Source organism: Sodiomyces alcalophilus, assembly GCF_042370955.1.
Source record: "Sodiomyces alcalophilus JCM 7366 unplaced genomic scaffold ACRALscaffold_6, whole genome shotgun sequence".
Taxonomy (NCBI): Eukaryota; Fungi; Ascomycota; class Sordariomycetes; order Glomerellales; family Plectosphaerellaceae; genus Sodiomyces; species Sodiomyces alcalophilus.
The window spans coordinates 1,898,274-1,923,018 of NW_027263537.1; the positions used below are offsets into that span (position 1 = coordinate 1,898,274).

At 56.3% G+C, this 24,745-nt stretch overlaps 7 protein-coding genes across 7 annotated transcripts; 4 read left to right on the plus strand and 3 right to left on the minus strand.

The window, feature by feature from the left end:
• Positions 1–381: 381 nt before the first annotated feature.
• Positions 382–1,855, plus strand: ACRALDRAFT_1070285 (uncharacterized protein; the record flags this gene model as incomplete). The annotated part of the gene is made up of 6 exons (XM_071017753.1): positions 382–384; positions 501–677; positions 737–1,051; positions 1,126–1,388; positions 1,469–1,493; positions 1,595–1,855. The coding sequence occupies 6 exons, from the start codon at positions 382–384 to the stop codon at positions 1,853–1,855; spliced, it is 1,044 nt and encodes a 347-aa protein (XP_070873551.1).
• A 654-nt stretch (positions 1,856–2,509) lies between these two features.
• Positions 2,510–8,261, minus strand: ACRALDRAFT_1063336 (glycosyltransferase family 2 protein; the record flags this gene model as incomplete). Its single annotated transcript, XM_071016782.1, has 3 exons — positions 2,510–2,541; positions 2,595–7,897; positions 7,954–8,261. 3 exons carry the CDS (start codon positions 8,259–8,261, stop codon positions 2,510–2,512), a joined length of 5,643 nt encoding a protein of 1,880 aa, XP_070873552.1.
• A 3,830-nt stretch (positions 8,262–12,091) lies between these two features.
• ACRALDRAFT_2109252 (glycosyltransferase family 2 protein) lies at positions 12,092–17,682 on the plus strand (the record flags this gene model as incomplete). The annotated part of the gene is made up of 3 exons (XM_071023411.1): positions 12,092–12,375; positions 12,433–16,134; positions 16,209–17,682. 3 exons carry the CDS (start codon positions 12,092–12,094, stop codon positions 17,680–17,682), a joined length of 5,460 nt encoding a protein of 1,819 aa, XP_070873553.1.
• Positions 17,683–17,710: 28 nt separating this feature from the next.
• ACRALDRAFT_209894 (uncharacterized protein) lies at positions 17,711–20,429 on the minus strand (the record flags this gene model as incomplete). The annotated part of the gene is made up of 10 exons (XM_071022912.1): positions 17,711–17,753; positions 17,806–17,838; positions 17,870–17,932; positions 17,977–18,049; positions 18,130–18,153; positions 18,195–18,219; positions 18,275–18,308; positions 18,383–20,027; positions 20,060–20,356; positions 20,396–20,429. Coding segments are annotated over 10 exons (2,271 nt in total), but the record flags the coding sequence as incomplete, so codon positions are not given.
• A 65-nt stretch (positions 20,430–20,494) lies between these two features.
• ACRALDRAFT_2036411 (uncharacterized protein) lies at positions 20,495–21,036 on the plus strand. Its single transcript, XM_071020800.1, has one exon. The coding sequence runs from the start codon at positions 20,583–20,585 to the stop codon at positions 20,823–20,825; it is 243 nt and encodes an 80-aa protein (XP_070873555.1). The 5' UTR covers positions 20,495–20,582; the 3' UTR covers positions 20,826–21,036.
• Positions 21,037–22,323: 1,287 nt separating this feature from the next.
• On the plus strand, positions 22,324–22,967 carry ACRALDRAFT_209896 (uncharacterized protein; the record flags this gene model as incomplete). The annotated part of the gene is made up of 3 exons (XM_071022915.1): positions 22,324–22,378; positions 22,435–22,607; positions 22,632–22,967. The coding sequence occupies 3 exons, from the start codon at positions 22,324–22,326 to the stop codon at positions 22,965–22,967; spliced, it is 564 nt and encodes a 187-aa protein (XP_070873556.1).
• An 880-nt stretch (positions 22,968–23,847) lies between these two features.
• Positions 23,848–24,287, minus strand: ACRALDRAFT_1056641 (40S ribosomal protein eS28; the record flags this gene model as incomplete). Its single annotated transcript, XM_071015891.1, has 3 exons — positions 23,848–23,909; positions 24,043–24,126; positions 24,227–24,287. The coding sequence occupies 3 exons, from the start codon at positions 24,285–24,287 to the stop codon at positions 23,848–23,850; spliced, it is 207 nt and encodes a 68-aa protein (XP_070873557.1).
• Between the last annotated feature and the right edge of the window lie 458 nt (positions 24,288–24,745).

Genomic DNA, 24,745 nt, shown 5'->3' on the forward strand with positions numbered 1-24,745 from the left:
CTCAACTGCTGAGGTAACATTGCTTGAGCATATGAATGACATCATAACGTACGTCGATTGAGAGCACTGTAGTCAAGTACCTACGGAGTATGTACACTTTTCGAGCGTACAAAGTATTCATAAGAGCAGCACAACCCCTCACCTATAACTATAACGGCTTGACAACTCAACGGTCACGTACATGTACAAAGTATTTACTCTATGAAGTCCCTTCGTCTTGTAAATCGTACTTTTACCAACAGGATTGGCTTTCAGTGTCACACGCCGTCATTCGTCGTTACAAACTCCAGGTCACTGGCGACGTATTCGTATAGACAAACCAGCATCATCCACAGCTTCGGATCTATTGGGAACCATTACCAGCAGCCACAAATCAGAACCATGGTGAGTTCTTTATCCATTAGTCTCTTGATGGTAGCAGCGGCGAGGAATGAAAAGGAGAAGAATGAAAAGAGGATCGAATCACAAGAAGAGAATACCAGCTGACATGGACTCCGTAGTCTACCGACAGCAACAAAAAGGACGGCATCCTCAACTGGGTCAAGCCCGGCGACACATCGGGCGAGTTTAAGCGTCAGCAGAGCTCATTCCGTAACTGGATTTCCCGGGACTCGGGCGCCCGGTACCCGCCTGCAAAGGGCCGCTATCATCTCTACATCAGCTATGCCTGTCCTTGGGTGAGTCTTGAATTATACACGTGTATATCTGTGCGAATATAACATACTGACCATCCCAGGCCTGCCGAACCCTCGCGGTAAGAAAGCTCAAAGGACTCGAGGACGTCATCAGCTTCTCGGCCGTCCACTGGCACCTCGGCGAGAAGGGCTGGCGCTTCGCCACGCCGGATGACCCGCCCGAGGACATCCCGGGGGAGAATGTGATCCCGGATCCGGTCGAGGGCCACGAGTCCTTCACCCACCTGCGCCAGATCTACTTCGAGTCCAACCCGCAGTACGAGGGTCGCTTTACCGTTCCCGTCTTGTACGACAAGCAGACCAAGACCATAGTCAGCAATGAGAGCAGTGAGATTCTGCGCATGCTGGGGACCGAGGTGGGTACTCATATTTACCGTTGAGAATCCATATTTATATACAAGGAAAAGAGCAACGGTACTGACTAGGCCAGTTTGACGACCTGATCGAGCCTCGCTTCCGGGAGTGGAACCCCTACCCGCACAACCTGCGGAGCCAAATCGACGAGGCCAACGACTGGATATACGACCTCATCAACAACGGCGTCTACAAGTCCGGCTTCGCCACCACCCAGGCAGCCTACGACCGCAACGTCGTGGCCTTGTTCGAGGCCCTCGACCGCGCCGAGGCCCATCTGGCCTCCAGCGATGGCCCGTACTGGTTCGGCAAGGAGCTTACCGAGGTCGACATTCGGCTGTGAGTATTGTCCTTTTTCGTTGATGCTGCCCGACGATGAGAAAGACAAGGCTAACCAAGAGATGGCAACCATCCCTCAGCTTCGTAACCATTATCCGCTTTGACGTGAGTTTCCTCCTCCCCCGCCGCCCCTTTTCTTCGCCAGTACACATCCCCCCTCAACATCGGCTGGTTAAAGCAACTAACACGGACCTACCGCCCATCAGCCCGTCTACGTCCAACACTTCAAGTGCAACCTCCGCGACATCCGCTCCGGCTACCCCCGCCTGCACACCTGGATGCGCAACCTCTACTGGAACCACCCGGCCTTCAAGGAGACCACCCAGTTTGAGCACATCAAGTGGCACTACACCCGGAGCCACCTCCAGATCAACCCCCTTGCCATCACCCCGTACGGTCCCAACCCCGACGTGTTGCCTCTGGACAAGGAGGTTCCTGCCGTCGCTGCTGCTCTTTCCAAACAGTGAGCTAGTCTGCTAGGTCGTGTCGTGCATGGGGTATGAGGGTGAGAGGGATGCGTTTGTAATGGGAGGAAAGGTCATGAAATAAGGTCGTTGAAAACAGACGGATCAAGTTGATGTGATATTATGGTCTACAAACTCTTTCGAATAATGGACATGATCGTTTTCCAGTGAGCATCAAATATAGAATAGCAATAGCCCTCGGACAAGTGGTATATCAGGCTCTGCACAACACCCACCTTGGACACTCCTTAAAATCCGAGTACGTTCAAGTTGCCTCACATAACAATAGATTCATTCCCCTTGGCACCTATATTCCATTTCTATGACATGAAGCAACTGTGTCAGACCATTAGATGTGATGCAATGGGTAAACAGAGCAGTATAACGCTAATCGAGACAAACAACAGTGACTGACAGTATACCAAACAACCAAGCAACGAGATTAAATGAAAAATATCCCCGCTATATATAGAGAGAGAGAGCAAAAGGAACCCGATGACCATAGGCCCAAGTGTTGCTTTACATATATCCCTTCCTTTCTCCTTTCCTCCGAGTTTTTGCTTTTATCCAAATGTCATCAACCGGGAATGGGTGGTGCATAAGATGGTTGCTACGGGTAAAAAGGGGGAAAATGCATCATCGACCCGTATTTCCTTTTTATAGCTGGCCTGATACGAGGGCTTCCGTGGCTAAAAAGACGTCAGTGTGGGGAGCAAAGAAAAGGAGATTGAAAAAGACATACCACTGTTGATATACGCCCGCTTCGCGTCCAGGGCCACGCCAAAGCGCCGCTCCAGCTCCTGCTTGATCCCCTTCTTGGTAACCGTCATCAAGTCCGCCGTGCGCAGAATCTCGCGAATCTCCGCCAGTAACGAGTCGTCGCTGGGCAGCCCCGCCAGCTCCTCGGGCGAGAAGAACTGCGACCCGCCAAACTGGCTCGCCCGGTTGCCCAGGTTCGGCGTGCTGCTGTTGTGCTGGCCGTAACCCCCCATCATTTCCGACGGCGCCAGCGACATGCGCGACAGGTTCCGGGAATCCACGCCGCCGCCACCGTACCCGGCCACAAACGAACCGGGCCGGCTGGCCGGGTAGCCATACTCCGACATGGCCACCTGCACCCCGTGCTGTCCCTTCTTGGTGGCGTAGCTGTACCCAGACACCTCGGAATGCGCGTCGTCGCGCATCGTTTGGTTCTCCCACAGCTCGGCCTGGTACTCCTCCCACTTCTTGTGCGGGATCGAGCTGGGATCAAACTTGCCCTCGTCCGTGATGACCACCTTCTTGCCGTGCTCGCCCGCCACGACTCGCGTGTTGCCCCAGTTGAAGTCGTCCATGTGCCAGAAGGAGTACAGCGGGAGGCCAAAGGAGAAAACGGGGATGGCGAGGATATACAGAATCATCCACCCGATCATCTCCCACTTGCGCCGCAGGATGAAGATGATGGCCTGCAGACCGTAGATGGCCGCGAGGAGGATAAAGGCCGTCACGGGCACAAAGGAAGGGTTCCGCGCCACGAGCACAATCAGGTACACAATGTACGCCACCACCACCGGCTGCACAATGGTGCTGAGCAGGTCCACAAAGACGACGAACCGCATGGAGAAGCAGCAGAAACCGCAGAGCTGCGTCATGGGAATCAGTTCCATCAGGTTGTGCACCGTCGAGTTGATCCAGCGGCGTCGCTGCGAGAGGAACACCTTCCACGAGTCGGGCGCGATCGTCCACGCGTGGGCCCGCCGGATGTACTTGGTCTTGTACTTGTTATGAAACTTGAGCAGCAGCGTCGTCAGGTACCGGTCCTCGCCGAGGTGCAGCAGGTTCTTCATGTGCAGCGTGTCGACCCGGATCGTCGCGTAGGCCTCCACCACCTCCCGGCACACAAACAGGGGCTTGCCCGTCTCGGCCGCGCGGATGCGGTACATGGAAAAGCAGCCGGGCAAGCAGGTGACGCTGCCGAACAAGCTCTCGAAGGCCTTGGTCAGGTTGTGCGAAATCCAATACTCGTACACCTGGATCATGGTGACAAACGACGACTTGGCATTGCTCAGCGCCGTCTCGCCACAGACGGCGATGATGCGCGTATCATCCAAAAAGGCCGAGATCATGCGCGTGGCCGAGTCGGGCGCCACCACCGTGTCGGCGTCAATCTGGAACATGAATTCGTAAAAGGCCGGGTTGACGCCGATAATATTGCGGATCTGGTGGTACATCTCCAGCTCGAGGGGGGTCATGGCCAGGTTATAGTGAACGCGGTTGAGGAAGCGCATGATGATCATCTGCGAATCTCGCTTGCCACGGTTGCCCGGGCGAGACACTTCCGACGGCTTACCGACCTTGACAATCACCAGGAACGGCACAATGTGGCCCTGCACCTCGTACAGGCCCGAGTACACCTTGCCCATGTTATGCTGCTTGAGGCCCTCGCCGAGCGATTCGAAGCTGAGGGGCTCCGGGTCGACCGTCTCGGGCACGCCGAGGATATCGAGGACGATGCGCGGCGTCGACCTGTCGTTACCCTGACCGATAATCATGCCGTCGCAGACGACGACGAGCAGCTTACGCTTATCGTCGTAGCGCATGCGGGCGGCGGAATCGATGGCGCGGCGCAGCGACTCCTCGTCCTCGGTATAGGCGGGGATCTGGCACATGATGAACTTGTCGAGGTTCTCGGGCATGGTCTTGGTGCCAAACTGAAGCGCGGCGAAGAACTTGAAGGCGATGATGCTGGCGAGGAGCGCCGAGATGGCCAGCACGAGGTAGGCCGCGAATTGACAACGAACCGAGCCGCGCGTATCCACGTCGCCGACGTAGAAGAGGTGGTCCAGGCACGTCTTCATGTTCGCTTTGACCGTCGAGTTAATGTTGAGCGTTTCCCAGTGCTTCGTGATGTCTTCGCCAGCCATCTGCCTGATCAGTGTGACGACCGTCTCGTCCATGAAGTCGACCTCGTCCCGCCGGGACGGGTTCGGTTCTGGCCGGCCTGCCTTGTCCCTCATGGGGCGACCGCCGACGACGTACTGGGTAAGATCGTAGACGCGGCCGTTCATGCTGACCACCACCTCCTGCTTCTTTCCGAGCGTGCTGATGTACTTGGGCGAGAATCCGACCCTTCCCTTCAGGTACTTTGATTTCAGCATGGTCATTTGCTGATGATACCAGTGTGCCCGGCTATCGTTTGTGAAATGGCGAAAGTCGTGGAACCGGGCGTTCAAGTCGTTGCGGTCTATGACGGTCGGCGAGCCGGTCAAGTTGTGTGGCTTGTAGTCTAGGAGAACCCTCGGGTCCACTGTGCCCGTCCGCCCATCGCAGTACGCCGAGACCTGCATGGGGAAGAGGGAGCTGACGTCCATGCCGGCGTAGTCGAGGATGTCCTCGGTATCGACGTTGGGAGGGTAATGGCGCGGCGCGTAGGCGCCCAGATCAAAGACGTGGCCGCGGATCGAGACGTAGGCCCCGCCGCTGCCCTTCTCGCCGTTAAACGACGACAGCTCCTCGGCGCTGTACACATGCTGCCTGGGGCAGATGAGCAGGGGGAAGCCGACCATGAAGAAGGCAGCCACGCCGCAGGCTAGCCAGATCATCAGGTTGATGGCCAGCTTCTCCCGCCAGGCCATGCGGACATCTTTGCGAGGCATGCGGCCGACCTTGCGGATCAGGAAATCGGGGATGAACCAGGTCATCAGGTAGACGGCAAAGACCCAGCGCTTGCGGCTGGGGCTGTCCTTGTATTCTTCCACCTCGACCAGGCTCTTCTCGTTGCCGCGCTCGGCCATTTGTTCTCTCGTGTCGAGGTTCTTGAACATGTCGCCGCCTCCAAAGGCAGACACGCCGGCCTCGGAACGCGTGTCGGACGAGTCGTGGCCTCCGAAGAAGCCGCTCCTCGTCTTCTCGCCGTACATCAGCGGGGTGCTACCGGCAGAGAGGAGCCGTTCTTTCGAGGCACCAAAGGCGTACCCATCTCCTCCTCCCTCGGAGGGGAGCGCCAGGCGGCCAGATCCCGACGAGGTCTCGGCCAGCTGCGCAATGTCCATCCAGTAGCGCTCGCTCAGGAAGACGCCGGTGGAACCGACGCGCACCTCGTTGCTCGGCCATCGCTTGTCTTCGATGACCAGCTCGACCCTTTCCCTCTCGCTGCCGACGAGCATGGTCTCGGCATCGACCAGTCCCAGGAACTCGCCAAAGGGGAGGAAGAGGCTAAAGTCGGCGGACCTCAAGCGCTGGCTCACTTCGGCGATGCCAAAGGTCTGCACCTGGGTGCGGACGCACTTGCTGTCGAACTGGTTGGCGATGCGGCGGTCGTTGGACTTTAGGCAGAAGACAAAGTACGAGTTGGTGGAAGGGTCGGCGACGGCCTTGGTGACGTTCTCCAGAGCGGCAAGGAACTGGCCGGCGGCACCACCGAGGTGGTCCGAGGAGGCGGCGTGCTTGGGGCCGCTTCCTGGCTGGGAGGAGGTAGTGTCGCTCGCGGCCTTCTCCTCGGCCTCGGCCTCGGCGGCTTGGCGTTGCAAGACCTGCTGGTTCCGTGCGGCGGCGCGGGACGTCTTCCTCGACATGACGCTGGGGGCGCGCATGGGCTTGGAGCTGATGCTCGCCTGCATGACGGTGGACCTCTCTTTCGGATGGGGCACGGTCTGGAGGACCTCCTGGCCGAAGAGGCGGGCGACGAACTCGCTCTTGGTGGAGTTGATCATGTTGAGCAGGTCGGCCGAGATGACCTCGTTGTTCTCCTCGACCAGGCCCTTGACGGGGTAGTCGACCTCGCCGGCAAAGTGCTTGACGGTGAACGCGGCGGCGGCATTTTCGGTCAGGAAGTTGCTGCCGGGCAGCTTGGCGGTGGCGGCACCAGCGGTGATGGCCGGGTTCTTGCCCTCGAAGCGCTTCCGCAGGCTCTCCAGGAACTGGAGGTCGGTGCGGTTCCGGCGGCCCTGGTCGTCGAGGATGCTGAGCAGGCCGTTGCCGGACTTGAGGAGGCCGCGGACGGCGTCCGAGTTGTCAAAGTAGCTCGTGGCGGCGACGGCGACCTCCTCGTTCTCGAGCAGGTCGGCCTTGCGGTCGAAGAAGTTTTGCAGGGTCAGATTATACAGGGCTTCGGTAGCGGCGTTGTTGAGGAGCTGGTCAAGGACGGAGCCGGTGGAGGTCTGGTGGGCGAAGCCCGGAAAGTCGATGATGGAGACGGTGTTGGCGACGGCGTGTTCGGGGGCGCAGAGGCGCTGGTTGATGTTCTCGATGACGTAGGTGACGAGGAGGGAGTAGAGGGTCCGGGCCAGTTCGTCGGCGTGGGCACGAGCGCCGGCGGGATCGAGCATGATGGTGACGCGCTCCCGGTGGATCATCTTGGTCTTGTACGAGAGGGTGGTTTGGAGGTCCTGGGTGCTGACGCCGAGGAAGGCGGCGATGATGGCGAGAACATCCTTGTTCTTGGCGACGGTGACCATGGTGGCCCCCTCGTGGGAGAAACCGCCGCTGTCATCGCCGGCGACTTGGGTGTTGGCCGAGGTCTCAAACTCGAGCTGGCCGATGTGGAGGACGACGGCCAGGAGCTGACAAATCTCGGCAATCTCGCTCCGGGGGAGCTCAAGCTTCCGCAGAGCGTTCTTGAAGATCTGGAAACCCTCGGCGTCGTTGATGCCCACCTTGAGCTGGGTCGGGTGGCCCAGATACCTCCAACGTCGGTGGTGGGAGGCCGAGTCGTCCAGCCCGAGATGGGCCTTTTCGGCCGGGGTGGTGCCCGCGAGGAGGTAGTAGAGGACGTGAAAGTTCCGCTCCCCGGTGGGGATGTCGGTGATGCGGCTCCGTTCCAGACGATGGTCGAGAAGTTTGCTGCCGACAAGGACGGGGTTGGTGGTAGTGGAGGTGTCGTATTGGAGTTCGTAGAACAGACCGGCCTTGGATGCCGTGGGGGTTGTGGCCGTCTTTGTTGTGGTGAGGGTATCAAAGACGTAGGCTGCGAGGGAGGCCTTTGTAGAGAGGGGAGTTGAGGATTTGTTGAGGATGGCGGTCAATAGATGTGACCTGATGGTGGATTTGCCCGAGCCCGACTCGCCTCTGTTTTGAGCCATGTCAGTTTTTGATCTTTGATATTATGCCGCCGGCGAACTTACAGAAAGACGATGGCCTGGTTCTCGGATCGATGACCCAGTCGGAGCCAGGCACGGTCAGCCATCTCCTCGGCGCCAGCCATGGCGCTTCCCTCCTTGCCTCCATCTGGACCCTTGGAGGATGAAGTGTAATTGTTGATGGAAACCAGGCCATGCGAGGAGAGTTTGGCAGTGGGAAGGGATACGTGAAAACGACTGGCCAGGTGGGCGGTCAACTGAGTATCTGATTGCAGGTGTGCCGGCAGCGTTGGAAGCGAGGCTTGGGATTGAGGACCGCCACCGCCGGACAGAGGCGGTAGATTCATGGCCATGACGGGCAAAAGATGCCTGGGGACCTGGCGCCGTAGGCACCCTTATGGCGACCTATACCCAATGAACGATGATTGTGTCCGTCCAGAAAGGTCCAAGAGGCGTCGGTGCAGCGAATGGCTTGTCGAATAGATAAGAAGTGGCCCGTTGGGTGGCTGTCGGATGAACGGCGTCAGCAATCGAGAGGCTTGTCGACTGACGATTATCCGTAGGAAGACACAAGGGACGCCAGGTGATAGAGAGCGAGTGTCTAGTTAGGGAGCCACGAGGCAAGAGAGAGAAGAAAGAAATGACAGAACGAGAGAGAAGAGAGAGAAGAGAGAGGGCGAGAGAGAAGAGAGAGGGCGAGAGAGAGAGATTTCACGGCTTGACCCTAACGAAGGAGGAGAGGGAAGACGGCAACAAATGTGTTCCCCAAGATATTAGATGGAATAAACCGAAGATAACGAACGTCAAAAAGAAGTTGAAGGGGAAGATTAAAGCGAAAGAGACATGAACGAAGATGGCTTTCCCAGGCCAAGTGGTGAGACTTTCTCTACGACCAAAGCGGATCGACGGATGGATGGGATGGGTGATGGGCTGTGGATTTCTCAGGACGCAGCCAGGGAAAAGGCAAGAAGGGATTTGTTGTTACCATCAAGGTCCAGGTCAGGGGAGTGGGGGGTTCAAACTACGGTGGGTGATAAACGTTTAGTTGTCAAAAAGAGATGGAAAAAGGGGGAAAATGGGAAAGAGGTACGTACCTTTGTGATGTGTGGGCATACGAGAAGGGAGGAGCACCTTCCAGAGGTGGGTCTTGCCAGCGTGGTTACGTACTTTTGAACATATTTTGGATATTTTGGTCCTCGAATGGTGTGGGTGGACCATTGTGCGAGGACTGGTCTGGTCTGGGAACACCCGAACGCTCACGAAAGCTTGAATACAACGTAGTTACTGTACATAGGTACACAGTTGTACAGTGTGGGATGTGCGCCGTACTGCATCACACAAAACTGCCATCGAATCGACTCTTATCGAATCGGCCAAACTAGCCATTTGGACGGCGTAGATGCTCTGTACTTTAATCCAACATTCATTCATGGGGTTGAGTTATCAGTCAGAACAATCAGACGTTGGCGGCTAACACACTTATGTGTTTACAAGGTAAAGTTTAATGCGTGGCAGCAATGTTTGGCTTATTTTGTTATTTTGTTGTCTTGTTGTTTTTTGTTTTGTTCGATTGGGTTGCTAGCGGGAGGTAGTCGACATTCCACAGCATCAGAAGAATGGTTTCCAGAGTCGACACAACGTATGTACATATAATGGGATCTACAAATGCAATTACACAGAGAATCGATGATGTCGACGATGCCGGTAGTAACGGATTTCAGGGTCTCTCAGCAAATGTCTTCATGTCAAGCTGATTTCTTGACTAAGGCTTATGTACTATATTAGGAGATGAGAAGAGATGATGACATGGACAATTGAATTGACAGAACGAAGTACACAACGTTGTAGGTACGTTGTACAACGTAACGTATTGCCAAGTAAAGGCAAACGGGAGGCGCTAAACGGGTCCCTGACCAGTCTCCTGGACCGTTTATGTAATCCGGTGGGGTAGTTGCCAAGACCGGTGTTGGTTGCTTTACGAAATTGGAAGCTGAAGCCTACTTTTTCCAAACGAGGATCAAATTACCATTCATACATATATTCGCTCTGCTTAACCTACGAATACGAGTTTACCGTTAGTTCGGTCTTCTTGAAGAATCCAAGGCCGCAAATGCAGCATGCCCTTCCGTTATTCCAAGTCGTCTATACGAATAGTATGTATTCAAGTCTGTATACTTCGTACTTAGTCAACTCAGCGTGATCTCATGGCACTGTGAGTACGGCAGCACATACAGACCACATTGTATGTACTTCGTATCGGGGCTTGGACTTCGGACTGATTTTCCTTGGTATCGCGGGTCCGTCCTAATACGGTTAGCGAGCACGGAGGACCGGCAGGGGTTACGGAGGACCGGTACTCGCTAAACGGGGCGGCTTCTGAGCTGAAATCTCATCCCACCTGTGGATCCCCGATCCCAGGCCCATATGGAATGGTGGAAGAATTCCTCCAGGGGAAGGAAAGGAAAGGAGGCAATTCGCCCATCCTCGCTTTCTTTTCAGTGCGTTGTACGTTCGATTGGAAATAAGGAAAAAGCGTTAGAGGCTTGCTGCATGACTGCACACCACGTCAACATACTTCGTACTCGAACTGCTACGACGATTCGATCTGCATTTCACGTCGTAGCCAGCCAGCAATGCCACGGTAGCGCTACTACGCTACGTCCGATCTTGCTTACCCACCCATCCCGGGGCGGGGGGTCTTTTGGTCCCATATCGTTCTCAGCACAAGGCGTGTACGAAGTATGTACGTCGTAGGTTGTATACGGCCTGAGCATTCTTCCAGTACAAATCTGCAATCTACGAAATAACAAAGAAAGCCACCAAATAAACAGGAAAATAACAACAACAATAATAATCGAAAACTCAAGCTGGCCTTTGATGTTGTCGTTGGTCATCAGCAAACTGGCGCCCAATCGACCACAAGACCACCATGTAAAAACGAGCAGGGATTTTAGAGGCAAAAATGGCAACAGAGTTCTCTCTGTTGTTCATGGTTCGCATGGTTTCCGATTGATGGAACGAACCCCAAAGAAAAAGGATTGCTCGTACCTTCTAGGTCGCCCTAATAATCAGTCGATTCCCGTTCTCGGTTTGTGCGGCCCTCGTATTCGGCGGGCCATGCAGTCATTGTAGCCTGACGAAACGTAGGCCACAGAAAGAAAATGGGGCCAAAAGAAAAGGAAAAAAAAAAGGAAAAAAAGAAACGAATAAAAGAAAAGAAAGGTGACCTGACCTCTGCATACCAAACATAATTGCAGTGGGACGGATCTATCTCGTCTTATTCGTCTAAATTCTTGATCACCGCGATGACGGCGAACCATGTCTGAGCCTGAAGGACGACTGGCCACTGGGCTACAGGCCACTGGGCTCTGGGCATCGGGGGCTATTGCACCACCCCCCTGGACCGGCTCCACTCACCAGATTCCTCGCCTCGGGTACGAAGTACAACGTACAACGTACCTTGGTACTGTAGTCGGTACGAACCGTCCTATCATCTCAGGGGGTCATGGGCATGAATGGTGTTGAGGTGGTGTTAGTGTCATCTTGTACCTAATCACCCACCGTATCCCATCGTCGTCCGTCCCTTCCTTTGAACCCCCCTCCGTTGACATGTTGCCTGGGGGTTCTGGTTTATGCTGTTGATCGCTCTTTCTCTCTCCTCTGACCTCTGTGAATCCCGTCCTTCGTTGCCCTCGCTACTACGTTCGTTGTCTATCCTATCCTCTTCTCTCCAAGCCATCATCTTCACTTCCTCTGGCTTTTCCTCCCCTCCTCCGACTGCCTCACTCGTTTCGGCGGTTGTTTAATCCATCGTTTTAATTCCTCCTTTTTTCGTTTTCATCACTCGTTCTCCCTAAAGCCCTTGTTCAATCTCCTTTGCTTGTTCTGTTTGAGAGGCAGAGAGGCCCTTCGTTTCGCCCACCACCAAAGCGACTCTTGACACGATATAATCGACTGGCTGTCTTGTTGATCATCCCTAAATCCATACTACCCAAGTCCAACTTCGAACGACGCTCTCGCTTCAAACCCTTTCCCATCTTGTCGTACTCACGCCGTGCTGCTGCTTGACGAACCACGCTCATCTTCCATCTCGGTTCCCTTGTCGACCACGAAAACGTGACTGTCCTCCAGGGGACATCACGGGCGCCGGGCCTTCGATATGGCAGCAAACTCACGCATGTCTATGTACTCGGTGGGCTCCGAAATGCCTGCCGGATCTAGAGGCATCGGTCAACAACAACCCACCCAGGTCTCCACCACCACTCTCCTCAACTCCATCCACAACATCTATCTTTCCTCTCAGCCTTACCCCCTCGATGCCGGCACAAGCGTCGTCGTCAACACATGGCTCACGGCCTCTCAGCCCGGCCGTGATGGCCGAGCTGCCGCCACCGTAGACTCTTCCTTGGGTGCCAAGGCATGGGAACATGCCCGTCGCCGTGCGGAAGACGGCTGCGTCGTATTGGGGTACGTGAGCTCGGATCCTAACATCTCATGTCGTTCTTTCTGTGCTGACTGGTCTAGTTCTCTCCATACATCTACTCCCTCGGTCGTCACTCCATTCATCGCCTCCTTGCCCTTCGCTACGCCTTCCTCTCTATACACCGCGTTAGATGCCATTCAGCCTTTTCTACGATGCTCCACGCCTCAGAACCCGTCAGCCCCTCGACACGTCGCCCTCGGTGTGACTTTCACCCTGAATCTTGCCGGCAGTCTGAAGACAGCCTCGATTTCCCTGGCTCAAGGCGGCATCGACACTACCAAGGGCTTGCTCAACATTCCATCGGAACCGGGATATAGGGCCTTTGACGTACTTTACTATCTTCTGACCTCGGCCTCGACCCCTGCCGAAAGGGAATTCCTCGGCCTGAAGCCCGCTTCCAACTATACCCTCCTGGCAAGATCGGGCACGTACGACCCCCCGACCTACCTCCCCACGGCCGACGACGCCGCTTCTGCCGAGGACTTCCGGAATGCCCTCAAGGAGATCGGCATCAAGGGCTCCGCCCATCGGAATCTCATCTCCACCCTGGCCGGCCTGCTCAAGCTCGGTAACAGCCTGGACTATGGCGTCGACGAGGATCGACTGGAGGAGATTTGCGAAGATGTGAGTGGTCTGCTCGGCATGGACCCCGACGTCCTACTCAAAGAGTGCACCACCCAAGACCGCGCCACCCTCGTCGGTGGTCTCTACGAGTCTCTCGTGGACTGGGTTATTGCCCAGGCAAACCAGGCCATCAGTTCTCAAATGCTTCGCATTCGAAAGGGGGAGGAGTCCATCGACGGACATGGTGTGCAACCTGCCTCCGACGCCGAAGGCGAGGACACCGTCTGCCTTACTGTACTCGAGGTGCCCGATCCGGACCTCGGCAAGGCCTTGGCCATGCGCGGCGTATTCGACGACACCGCCGGCATCCATGCCGAAATGATTGCCGATGGCATTGAGCTCCCCCCCGCCGGAAATTCCGTCGTGCGGGAGATGGAGGCGGCAGTAGCCGACGTCGCTGCCGACCTCGGCGTGGCCAACTCCTCAGCCACCAGGGAAAGGCAGTACGAGTTCGAGAAGAGGGAGGCCATCCTGGAGAAGGTCGGCCTCTCCTGCGACGAGGATGGCTTTATCAAGCAGCTGCTCTTCCCTGTTCCCCACGAGGGCATCAAGCTGGGCAGCCATAGCCGTATCGATTTGGCCCACCTGCTCGGCTCCAGCCGTGTCTGGTATCACCTGTCTCTCCACCCCACCGACGACTCGCCCCAGAGCCTGGCCGCCCTGCCGTCCGTCACTTCGGCATGGTCGGCCGGAACCGTGTCCCGCCAGCTTCGTGCCTGGCGTCTCCCCGAGTGGGCCAACAGGCGCAACAAGAACCTCGACTTCACCGCCGACTTGGACGTCGACGAGTTCGTCCAGCGTTACGCCATGCTCGGTTGCAAGGACGGCCGGGACGGCATCGAGAGCTGGATCCTGGAGCGTGGCTGGAGCAACGGCGAGGTCATCGTCGGTAGGGAGCGCGTGTGGATGCGCGAGGCCGCTTGGTGGGAGGCCGAGAGCATGCTCGACATCAAGCCCAGCGACGGCACCGGCTTCCCCGCCATGGGTATGGGCATGGGGTCCGCCTACTCGGCCACCGGCAGCCCTTACCTGCCCCCGCAAACCATGGACGGCAGCCCTTTCCACGGTAGCAACGACCAGCTCGTCCACAGCCATCAGCGCTCCCTCAGTCATGGGAACATGTCCCAGGCGACCTTCCATCCCAACAACACCCACCCCAACAACGGTTTCCCCGCGCCATCCATTGCCCCGACGGCCATGACCGGCATGCGCAACACCGTCCGCGGCGACTACGGTCTCGGCACCAAAGGCGACACCAACAAGGGCCAGGTGTACTTCAGCGACGACGGCGAATTGGTCGGCCAGCTGGACCCGGAACTGGCCCACAACAAGACCATCGAGGAGCACGAGATCACCCGCTCCCGGAGGATCTGGGTGGCCATCGTCTGGGCCCTCACCTTCTGGATCCCGTCCCCGCTCCTCCGCTACGTCGGCCGCATGAAGCGACCCGACGTCCGCATGGCCTGGCGTGAGAAGCTCGTTCTCTGCTTCTTCATCATTCTCATGAACGGCATCATCGTCTTCTGGATCATCGGCCTCGGACGCGTCCTCTGCCCCAACTTTGACAAGGCCTTCAACGAGCGCGAGGTGGCCACCCACACGGCCACCAACGACTTCTGGGTCAGCATCCACGGCAAGGTCTACGACATTACCCGTTTCTACAAGCTCCAGCACTCCGACACGGCTATTCCCACCGACAAGGACACCATGATGCCGTTCGCCGGCATGAACCTGGACGACTACTTCGTCGCGCCCCTGCCATTGACGTGTCCTGGCCTCGGAATCGACAAGACGGTGCGACTGTTGCGGAACAACACGCCCGAGTATGAGCACGCGGTCCACCACTCGGGCTATTACCAGCCGGACCCCACGAGCGAGCTGGACGCAGACGACTGGTACACCCGCCGCTTCCAGCCCCGGATCCAGGAATACTTCAAGGGCGACCTCGTCTGGTCGCGCAACCGGGTCCGGGACGAAGGCGAGGACGCGAACCGCATGTGGGTCATCTACCACGGTTCCATCTACGACCTGACCGACTATTTCCACACCCTGAAGCTGCGGCGGAGCGACGATAGGGTGCGGTTCCTCAACTCGAAGCTCACCTCGGTCGTCCAGTCCAACCCGGGAGCCGACGTGACCGAACTCTGGGACGATGTCATCACCAGCAGCGCGCGCAACGCCACCGAGAACAGGTCTGTCCTCAACAGCCTCAACTGCATCAAGAACACCTTCTACAAGGGCACCACCGACTTCCGGACCACGCCCCGGTGCACCGTGAACAACTACCTGCTGCTGGCCTTTGCCATCATCCTGGTCGCCGTGATCCTGACCAAGTTCTTGTCCGCGCTCCAGTTCGGCTCCAAGAGGCGGCCCGCGCCCCAGGACAAGTTTGTCATCTGTCAGGTGCCGGCCTACACCGAAGGCGAGGAATCGCTGCGGAAAGCCCTCGACTCGTTGACGGCCCTCCAGTACGACAACAAGCGGAAGCTCATCTGCGTGATTTGCGACGGCATCATCGTCGGCGAGGGCAACGATCGCCCGACGCCCAAGATCGTCCTGGACATCCTCGGCGTCGATCCCAAGGTCGACCCGCCCGTGCTGCCCTTCAAGTCGGTCGGCACCGGGAGCGAGCAGCTCAACTACGGAAAGGTCTACTCGGGCCTCTACGAGTACGAGGGCAACGTCGTCCCGTACATCGTCGTCGTCAAGGTCGGCAAGGAGTCGGAGCAGAGCAAGACCAAGCCCGGCAACCGGGGCAAGCGAGACTCCCAGATCTTGCTCATGAGCTTCCTGAACCGCGTGCACCACCGTTCGCCCATGAACCCTCTCGAATTGGAAATGTTCCATCAGATCAATAACATCATCGGCGTAGATCCCGAGCTGTACGAGTACTTGTTCATGGTCGACGCCGATACGAGCGTACGTGAGGATTCGCTGAACCGGCTGGTGGCCGCCTGCGCCAACGACGCCAGGATCGCCGGCATCTGCGGCGAGACGGGCCTACAGAACGACGAGAAGACGTGGTGGACCATGATTCAAGTCTACGAGTACTTCATCTCCCATCATCTAGCCAAGGCCTTTGAGTCTCTATTCGGCAGCGTTACCTGTCTTCCAGGATGGTAAGTGGACTTCCCAGTCGACGACATGGTGAATGATTACACAATAGTACCCAGACTGACCATACTTTGTCCAGCTTCACCATGTATCGCCTCCGATCTCACGACAAGGGGAAGCCGCTCATCATCTCCGACGACGTTATCCGGGAGTATTCCATCTGCGACGTCGACACGCTACATAAGAAGAACCTCTTGTCCCTGGGTGAAGATCGTTATCTCACTACGCTGATGACCAAGCACTTCCCGTACATGTCGTACAAGTTTATCCCCGATGCCTATTGCGAAACGGCCGCCCCGGAATCGTGGAGCGTCTTGCTGTCCCAGCGTCGCCGTTGGATCAACTCGACCATCCACAACCTCTTTGAGCTGATGCAGCTCAAGCAAATGTGCGGGTTCTGCTGCTTCAGTATGCGCTTCGTTGTGTTCATCGATCTCTTCGGAACTATCATCCTCCCGGCTACCTGCGCCTATATCGGCTACCTGATCTACCTCGTCTCCAGCGGCACCGGCCAGTTCCCCATCATCTCCATCGCCATGTTGGCCGCCGTCTATGGTCTCCAGGCGCTGATCTTCATCCTGAAGCGTCAGTGGCAGCACATTGGGTGGATGATCATCTACATCATCGCCTTCCCCATCTACTCGTTCGTCCTGCCCGTCTACTCGTTCTGGAACCAGGACAACTTCTCCTGGGGCAACACGCGTATCGTCATTGGTGAAAAGGGCAAGAAGCAGGTGGTTGCCGTCGACGACGAGGGCTTCGACCCGCGCAGCATCCCCCTGCAGCGCTGGGACGACTACGCCATGGCCAACAACCTCCCGGGCCGCCGGGGTGGCTTCCCCGAGAAGTACGACGGCGGCTTCGAGGACCAGTACGAGATGGACGACATGAAGTCGGTCTACTCTTCGATCCGCCAGGGCTCCGTCGTCACGGGCCTGCACAACCGGCCCAACACGTACATGGCGCCCCATTCCCCGGCGCCTTTTCCCGGCGGTAGCCCCAGCCCCGGCCACCTGACGCGGCATTCGACCATGACCAACGCGGGCCCCTTCGCCGACCCGCAGAGCCACAACCTCTCGCACCGCCAGTCCATGCTCTCGATGGGCATGGGCCGCCCCGGCGACGTGCAGCGCACGCAGTCCCCCTTCGCCGACATGCCGTCGCCCCACCTCGGCGGCGGCGCCGCGTCCAGCTTCCACCGCCCCAGCATAGGTAACTTCCAGGGCCATCCGTCCTTCGTGGGCGGCGCAAACCGCTCCTCCACGGCGCTGGGTCTCGGGTACGCCGGCGGCAGCGGCAACGCGAGCCGGGCGTCGGTGCTGGGCCCGGACGCGTCGACGGGCTCGTTTGACTTTCAGCGAGGGTCCGGCGCGGGGCCGGACGACGGCGTCATCACCGAGGCGATCCAGGGCGTCCTCCGCGAGGTGGACCTGGATACCGTGACCAAGAAGCAGGTGCGGGCGCTGGTCGAGCAGAGGTTGCAGACGGAGCTGGTTGGCGAGAGGAGGACGTTTATGGATCGCCAGATTGACAATGAACTGGCCAACATGTAAGGGCGGATCAAAAGGAAAGAAAAGAAGATTACACTTGGGACATGGCAAATGAAGTATTTCTGGATTTTGTTCTTGGGGTGTCTTTGGTTTTATTTTGGCCTCGGCGTGAGAATATATACATACATAATTTCCTGCTTCATCTTTCGTTTCTCGTCTCTCATCATTGTCCATGCATCGTATTCGCAACTCATCTGGCTGGACAAGGCCGAGGGAGGAAATCAAAATGTCAACAATAGGGCGTTTTATTTCACTCGTTGCTCCGACCAAGTCTGACCAAGAGCCAACTCCAGTCACAGTAGAAGAGACAATATATTTTGTAAAGATGATTGATAGTTGTTGAGCATGACGATGATCATGACCAGGATCGCTTCATGCGTTGGGATACCGACCCCTAATATACCACTAAATAACTTCATATAGCTTTCCGCTGTCCATATACTCCCCAACCCCCGTGATGATCCTTAATGGCGTCTGCAGGGCTTTGGACATGTCTCGAATCCCGTTGCTGCCACTCTCCCTCGCCAGCCCCCCATTCCTCTTCGACGCAATCATTCATGGATAGTAGTAATTCAGAGATTGGTGGTGGTGTTACAAGGTCCTCCATGGACCGTACAGGCCTGAGAAGACTCGAGATTTTCCCGCCATTGAAAGGCGTGTTTCTCTAGAAAAAATCATTACGCGTACGCATCCCTAAAGCGACGGCGCGTTGATGAACGACTGATCGGCTGGACTGAATCGGGCCGGACCGGACGTGTCTACACCAGTCATACGTTCGTCCTGCCGTGAAGATACCGTGGGCTTCTCATTGGCAAGTCCCGTTCCCATCCCTGTTCCCGCTTGCTGACCATGGACCGTCAGATCCGAGGACCCCACGGGAACATGCCGTGGCTGATGATAGTGGAGTTGAAACTGCGACGCGTCGCGGTACGGGCGAGTGGACGTCGTTGCGGGAGGCGGAGGTGGAATATGTGCAAAGGTGTAGTTGCCGTTCCCGGCCCCTTGTATGAGCTCGTCGACTGCCCAGCCCCGGTGCTGATGTGGTTGGCACCCCTGGCGTCGTTGTCGTTGCTGCTGTTGTTGCTGTTGCTGTTGGCATTGTCCAAAGCCGAATGGAGCCGACATGGCGGCTGGTAATGCTGTGGACGGTGAGGTTGGCGCGGATTGCGACCATCTTTCGTCCATGCGAGGCGGCCACCTCGCGCCCTGGTAGTCGGTCCCTGGGCACGACATGCGAAAGCTTTCAGGAGGCTGGGCCTCGCCATGGGGAGCTCCACGCTCATACGCTGCCAGGTTTCCATTGATGCCAACCAAAGTCCAAGCAAAGACGGCGACATCACGTATCGACCGCATCAATTGGTCCAACGGTGGTCCTCTTGCACTCTTGCAGTGATCCGGTACTGGGGCCTGTGATGGTATGGGAGGGGGAGGGTGATAAAGAGGCGGCGGAAGGGAGAGGATCCCACGTGGGTGATCAAAGGGCTGGATGGGGTGCTGGCCCCAGGGCGCGGCGAAGGGGTCGCTGCTCGCATGGTCTAGCGCTGGAACGATGCGAAGGTGTTGGGATGTAGGGATAGGCGGTCGAGCCTTGCGGAGAACGACGACGAGGCCATCTGAAGTGCATGACACGACAGCTTCCAGCTCCAGGCTGGGGGTCGGTTCGGGTGCTCGTCTTCTCCTGTGGGCGCCGCGACTCGAGCTGGATGGCGAGGGCCCCCGACCCCTATCCATGGCCATGGCGCCGAACGCCAAGGGAGTCTGCGTTGGAGTGTCCGGGTCCTCCTTCATTTTCCGTGAAAAGTCGTGAGACTCGGCGGCAACGTCCATGGAATGGCCCGGGTCGCTTAGATTCGCCCAGCGTTCCTGGTGTCTTTCGTCCTCGTCCTCGTCCTCGTCCTCGACGTCGTCCACGTCTGCCTCGAAAGTGTCTTCTCGCCGGGGATCCCTGTACCAAAAGCGGAGATAGGCCATCGAGTCGTTTGCCTTGGCGTTCTCCAAGCATCGTATGGCTTCCGGGAGACAACTTTCCTGTATATATTCATAGAAGCTCTTGTCCTTGATCTGGTCGGGACGGACGCCGAGAATGCTGGAAATGGTGTGGGTGGCGAACATGACGGTCAAGGTGCGGGTGAATCGGTTGAGAATCAGGGCTGCGCGGGGTTCTCGCTCCGTCGGGGGCGTCCTGAACTTGGGTGACAGGTGTTCTAGCATCTGGTAGCGGGGGTCGCGAGGTGAGCTCGAGAACAACCGGCGAATCTGCGGCGCTTCGATGGCACGTCCTAACGAGATGGAAAAGAACTGCGTCAGTACAGAAGAGGCAGACAGGCGTGGAAAGGCCATGACAGAGCCTGGGAAATCAGGGCCAATGGACCGGACCTACTTTGGCTCTTCTCGCCCTGGCGGTAGATGCTTGTACAGGCAACCAGGACATCATTGGCAACAGTGAAGCAGCATTCGCAGCGGATCCACTGGCCATCACGCGAACGGATGCGCGCATATTGAAGGACAGCCGCCTTGTCTAGCAAGACACTGCGATGGTGGACGGAACGGGCCGCGGGTATCTCGTCGGGATGTATGAATTCGAAGCATGGCTTGTTCTGCACCTCGCAGGGTTGGTAGCCTAGGGTTTCGAAAATGGACTCGGAGGCGAAGAGAATGTTGGCTTCGGCGGAGAGGTCTGGGGATCAAGTCAAGTCGCATGTTAGCCAGACGCCACGCAGCCGAATGGAAGAGTGGCAGAAAGCTAGCTTACTGTGTATTGTAATGAATGTTTGGTCCATGGTAAAGAGGCGCCCGGGGGGGTTGGGGGGGGGGGAGGTGTTGACAGGAATAGGGTAGGGAATGGCGGGAGGGATGCTTGGTTCTCGGTAGGATTTTGGGTGCCGTGGAATGCAGTAAGGACAATGTTGGTATTCTTGTCAGAACTTTTGTCCGTCTTTCTCCGTCTCGTGGCACGCCAGCCTAGTCGAAAGCATGTCGAGGCACTCAGACCCTGGAGACTGGCGCCACGGGGGCCCACAGACTCGAGAGCTGGGGAAAGACAGAGGCTCAAGGAAGGGGAGGATATGGCGAGATCGGGAGCCGCAGGTGTATGTCAAGATCCCGGACGGCTTTGTGGTTACGGTAATGCGGACGGGGATGGCTGATTGCTCGAGATAGCTTGTATAGGAGCAAGCCGTTCGAGACGAAGATTGAAGGAGAATAGTCGAGGAAAAAGGTCGACAGGAGTTATTTGTGCCGACAGCGGAAAGAACACGCGACAGGGAACAGCATGGGAACGATACCAGGCTGCACAGCTGTAGTGTCTGCCGAGTTGGGCTGGCGCGTGAGGTGAGGTCCAGGTCGAGGTTGAAGCCGAGGTTCACGTTGAGGTTTGCGACTTATCCAGCTATGTGAGGAGAGAATGTTCGCCAGCGACTTTGAGTCCGACCTTGAGGGGGCGAAGGAGGATGCTCTATGAATATGGATTTGAATATGAATATAAATGGAAGAGTGAATATAGGCAATGTCGTCCTGCAGATGATTAGGAGGAGGACGGGATGAGCTCGAGGATGCTGAAATGACAGAGGTCCGCCCGGCACGCAATCCACGACGAACCCCGGTCGTGTGCCAAACAGGGGCTCTGATTGGTCCTCAGAACAACTTCCAGACTGATCGACGCGTGCAGGGATGAGGACGTTGGACAGGGAGGATGGCCAAGGACCAAGGTACCTGGCAGGCAGTACATCGTTGTATCGTTACAACGTAGGTACCGGAACTAGGAGGCCGACGACCGGACAAGTACAGGAAGTACACGCACAGTACAACTACGAAGTACAGAGTGTACCTACAAATCCCAGCTACAAAGGGTAGGTCTTATTGTTCATTGATTTAGCGAATTTCCTCTTGCAAAGTGTACATGGCAATATAAGAAGGAAACATCGTAGACGAGAGAAATAGGATATAAAGATCTGCGAAGGATTCTGCTCGGGTGAGCTAACGGCTCACCCGTACAACGTATACGGAGTACGAACACTTATACGCTATAGGTGCTTACCTATTATGGTGGTGACCGTCAGGTGAAGCGGGGAAAGAAGACCAGGAAAGTGATTGGCGGTCAGGCGGGGAAACAGGTGCTAGTGGACACTTGTTGCGGGGTGTTCGTGTGCTGTAGGTACATCCAACGTTGTACACCGTGCTGGACTGAACTAACACAACCTTGTACCTAAGGTAGGTACCTTAAACAGAACACCGAACCTCCTATGCAAAGTCAACAGAGAACACCTCGACAGGATGGTAATTATGTAATGTTTGCTTGTCGCCGCATTTACTTGTACACTAGATGGACCGTCAGGTCTCACCACCAATTTGACGTCACTCTCAAGCATTCCTACAAACGAAATACTCCCCGACCTGGTAATTAACCCCCTGGTATCAAATTGCATTCACCGTCGGTCCGTCCAACCGTACGAAGTACATACTCGAGTCTGTCTGCCCTCATCTCTCTCATCTCGCTTCAAGACAGTCCATTTCGCTCCCACTTTAGAAAGGCACCTCGCCCAACGATACCGAAACGACTCCTATTCTTTGTCTGGGAGATATTGCCCGTCCTCTATCGACAAATTACTTCGCTGTCTGATACCTGCAAGGCCTAAAACCCAGCACATGCGTGATGTGGGAGACGATCCCACACAGTCCGAGATATCGTCTTACATGGCTCGTCTCTCCTCTAAAAGAGGCCTGCTCTAAAACTGGGAAACAGGATACGACATGTAGCTCAGGCCCTCCGACGAACCCAGTCTAGCCCAGTACCCAGCCTCCGTTTTCTCTTCCGATACTTCTCCCTACCGCCTTACTGTACTACGGTAAATCTCATATCATACTACAACGTAAACCCCATTCCATATCAATGCCATCCGTCACAGTCTGCCCACGCTACTGCAAGGGACGTGCCGGCCTAGACGTGACAGCAGTTGCCTTGGGACGGCACGAGTAGCGGTCGCTGTGCATCCCACAACACGCTTGTGTCTCCTCCTCCTAGGCCCAATGCATTGAGCCCAAGTTATCGAGTCTCCAATGTGAGATCGTCCCCCAGAAGCCTCCTTTGGTTCACCCAACCGAGCAAACGACCCAACGAATACCCGACTACCCGCACGAGTCAACAACGAATTCTGGCCGATTCGCCCCGCGTAACCCTCGCATGCTTCCGGTACTACTGCTTATCTGAACGACGTGCCAGTCAGCCTGCCACAACTGACTCGACTCGACGTTGGAGTATTCGTATATGCATCAGGACGGGGTCTCTCTGATTCCAGTCTGTAGGAAAAAAAAAACAGGTTACTGGCGTGTATTCTGTCCGAATCGTACGACTTGCCTTACACTTCCTGGTAATGATATGTTGACATGGATTCTTGTCTCTCGTCGTCCCACGCGGAAAAATTGATCTGCGGTGGAGTAAAACGCAACCTCGTGCAACATGGCGAAGACTACCGTCGAGACACATAAGCTCTACTGAACTAGTTCCTCAACCTACATGAATGTCTTGGGCTAGATTCCGAGGCCTTGCCTTATAATCGTGGTCGATGTGACCTGGTGAAGGGAGACAGCGTTGGTCAAGGGAGCCTTGGGCCGAAAAAGAGACACCTTATCCTAACGAAACCATGGCACGTCGTAGCCCATGCGCAGTTGGTCACATTCCCTCATGATCACCGGTGGAGGTTTTCTCAGAAACAAATGTCATTCGCCATCTCATTCATGTGCTCTCTCCAGTTGGGGGCCATGGGGAGAGGGGACGCCGCATGGACCTTGCGTGGAGACCGAGTCCCCCTACCCAGCCATAGCCACCTTCGGAAGCCCGTGTACATCCACGTTCAATGTCATCGTTAGGAGTGACAGCACAATTCGGCAAATGGATTGTCTTTGAAATTCGCAAGGCGAGAATGGCTCAACCTAGGCTTCCGATGGTATGGCCCGAGTCGAGCACGCCTATTTCAGTCAAGGTCCGAGCATCGCCGCCGTAACGCCCTTGATCGGAACGTAATGCCACGTCCTTTTATCGTACTGTCCCATGAGTAACCCAAGTAAAACCGCGTGGTCATGCCATGCCCTTAAAACAGCGGCCAAGTCGTCCAGTCGCCCCTCCCCGCATCCACACACACGAAGATCTCCTTGTGCAGTTGTTTCCCTTCTTTATCGCAGACGCCTGGCCTCACGCTCAGACTCGAGCAGGCAGAGGATGTCATCCTCACGGACTAGAAAATTGTAACTTGTCAGCATTGGCCCGCGTTTTTTTCTTTCTTCTTCTCGCACGTGAAACACCTTGCGGACAAATGTGATGACGGGGAGACCAGGGAACTGCAATTCGGGTAGGGCGAAAAGACGTACCAGGGCCCTTGACGTTACGGATGATGGAGCGGGTCTGGTCGTCCATAAACTCGACGCGGACCTGGGTGACGCCACCGCGAGAGCCTGTCGCCCACGTTAGATTCTCGTCTCTTGTCCAATTTTCCCTTCCGTTCTTGTATAGCCAGGATCGGCTCTCAGGGAGAGGTGTCTTGTGGTGTCGTACCAGTTCGGCCGAGGACGCGGGTGACCTTGACGAGCTTGACGGGAGCCTTGGAAGAATCCATTTTGACGGTATTGCGTTGGCGAGACTACGCTTCGGAAACTTGCGAGGGGCGAGGGGGTGGTGTTGTCCGAGAGATGTGGTTTCGCAAGTCCTAGTCGACGCTGCACTTTGTGATTATTTCGGTTTTTTTTTTTGTGGGGAATTCTGTATTCCCTTTCGCCAATTTCGTGCGCCGAGGCTGCCACTCAGAACCCGCTTGGTGCTGAAAGTCACGTGACTTGAGGCTTCGCTCGGTGTAGAGTGGCTTGAAGAGAGTCCAGCCACAATGTGCCACAATGCTGGTGCCAAGGGTCTAGGCAATTTGGGTTGTACTCTATCGAATTGATAAGTTGATAACTAATCATCAGCTACTACAGCAGCTCATCACATCAGAGATGTTCAAATCATTCTCTCCGAGATGAACATGAAGAGTCCCGGCAGATTATTATAACTTTTTCAAGAACGGCGCAAACTCACATA

Bases quoted from the DNA above. Each gene is read 5' to 3' on its own strand.
- ACRALDRAFT_2036411 (XM_071020800.1), top strand. From the start codon at position 20,583: ATGTTGGTATTCTTGTCAGAACTTTTGTCCGTCTTTCTCCGTCTCGTG.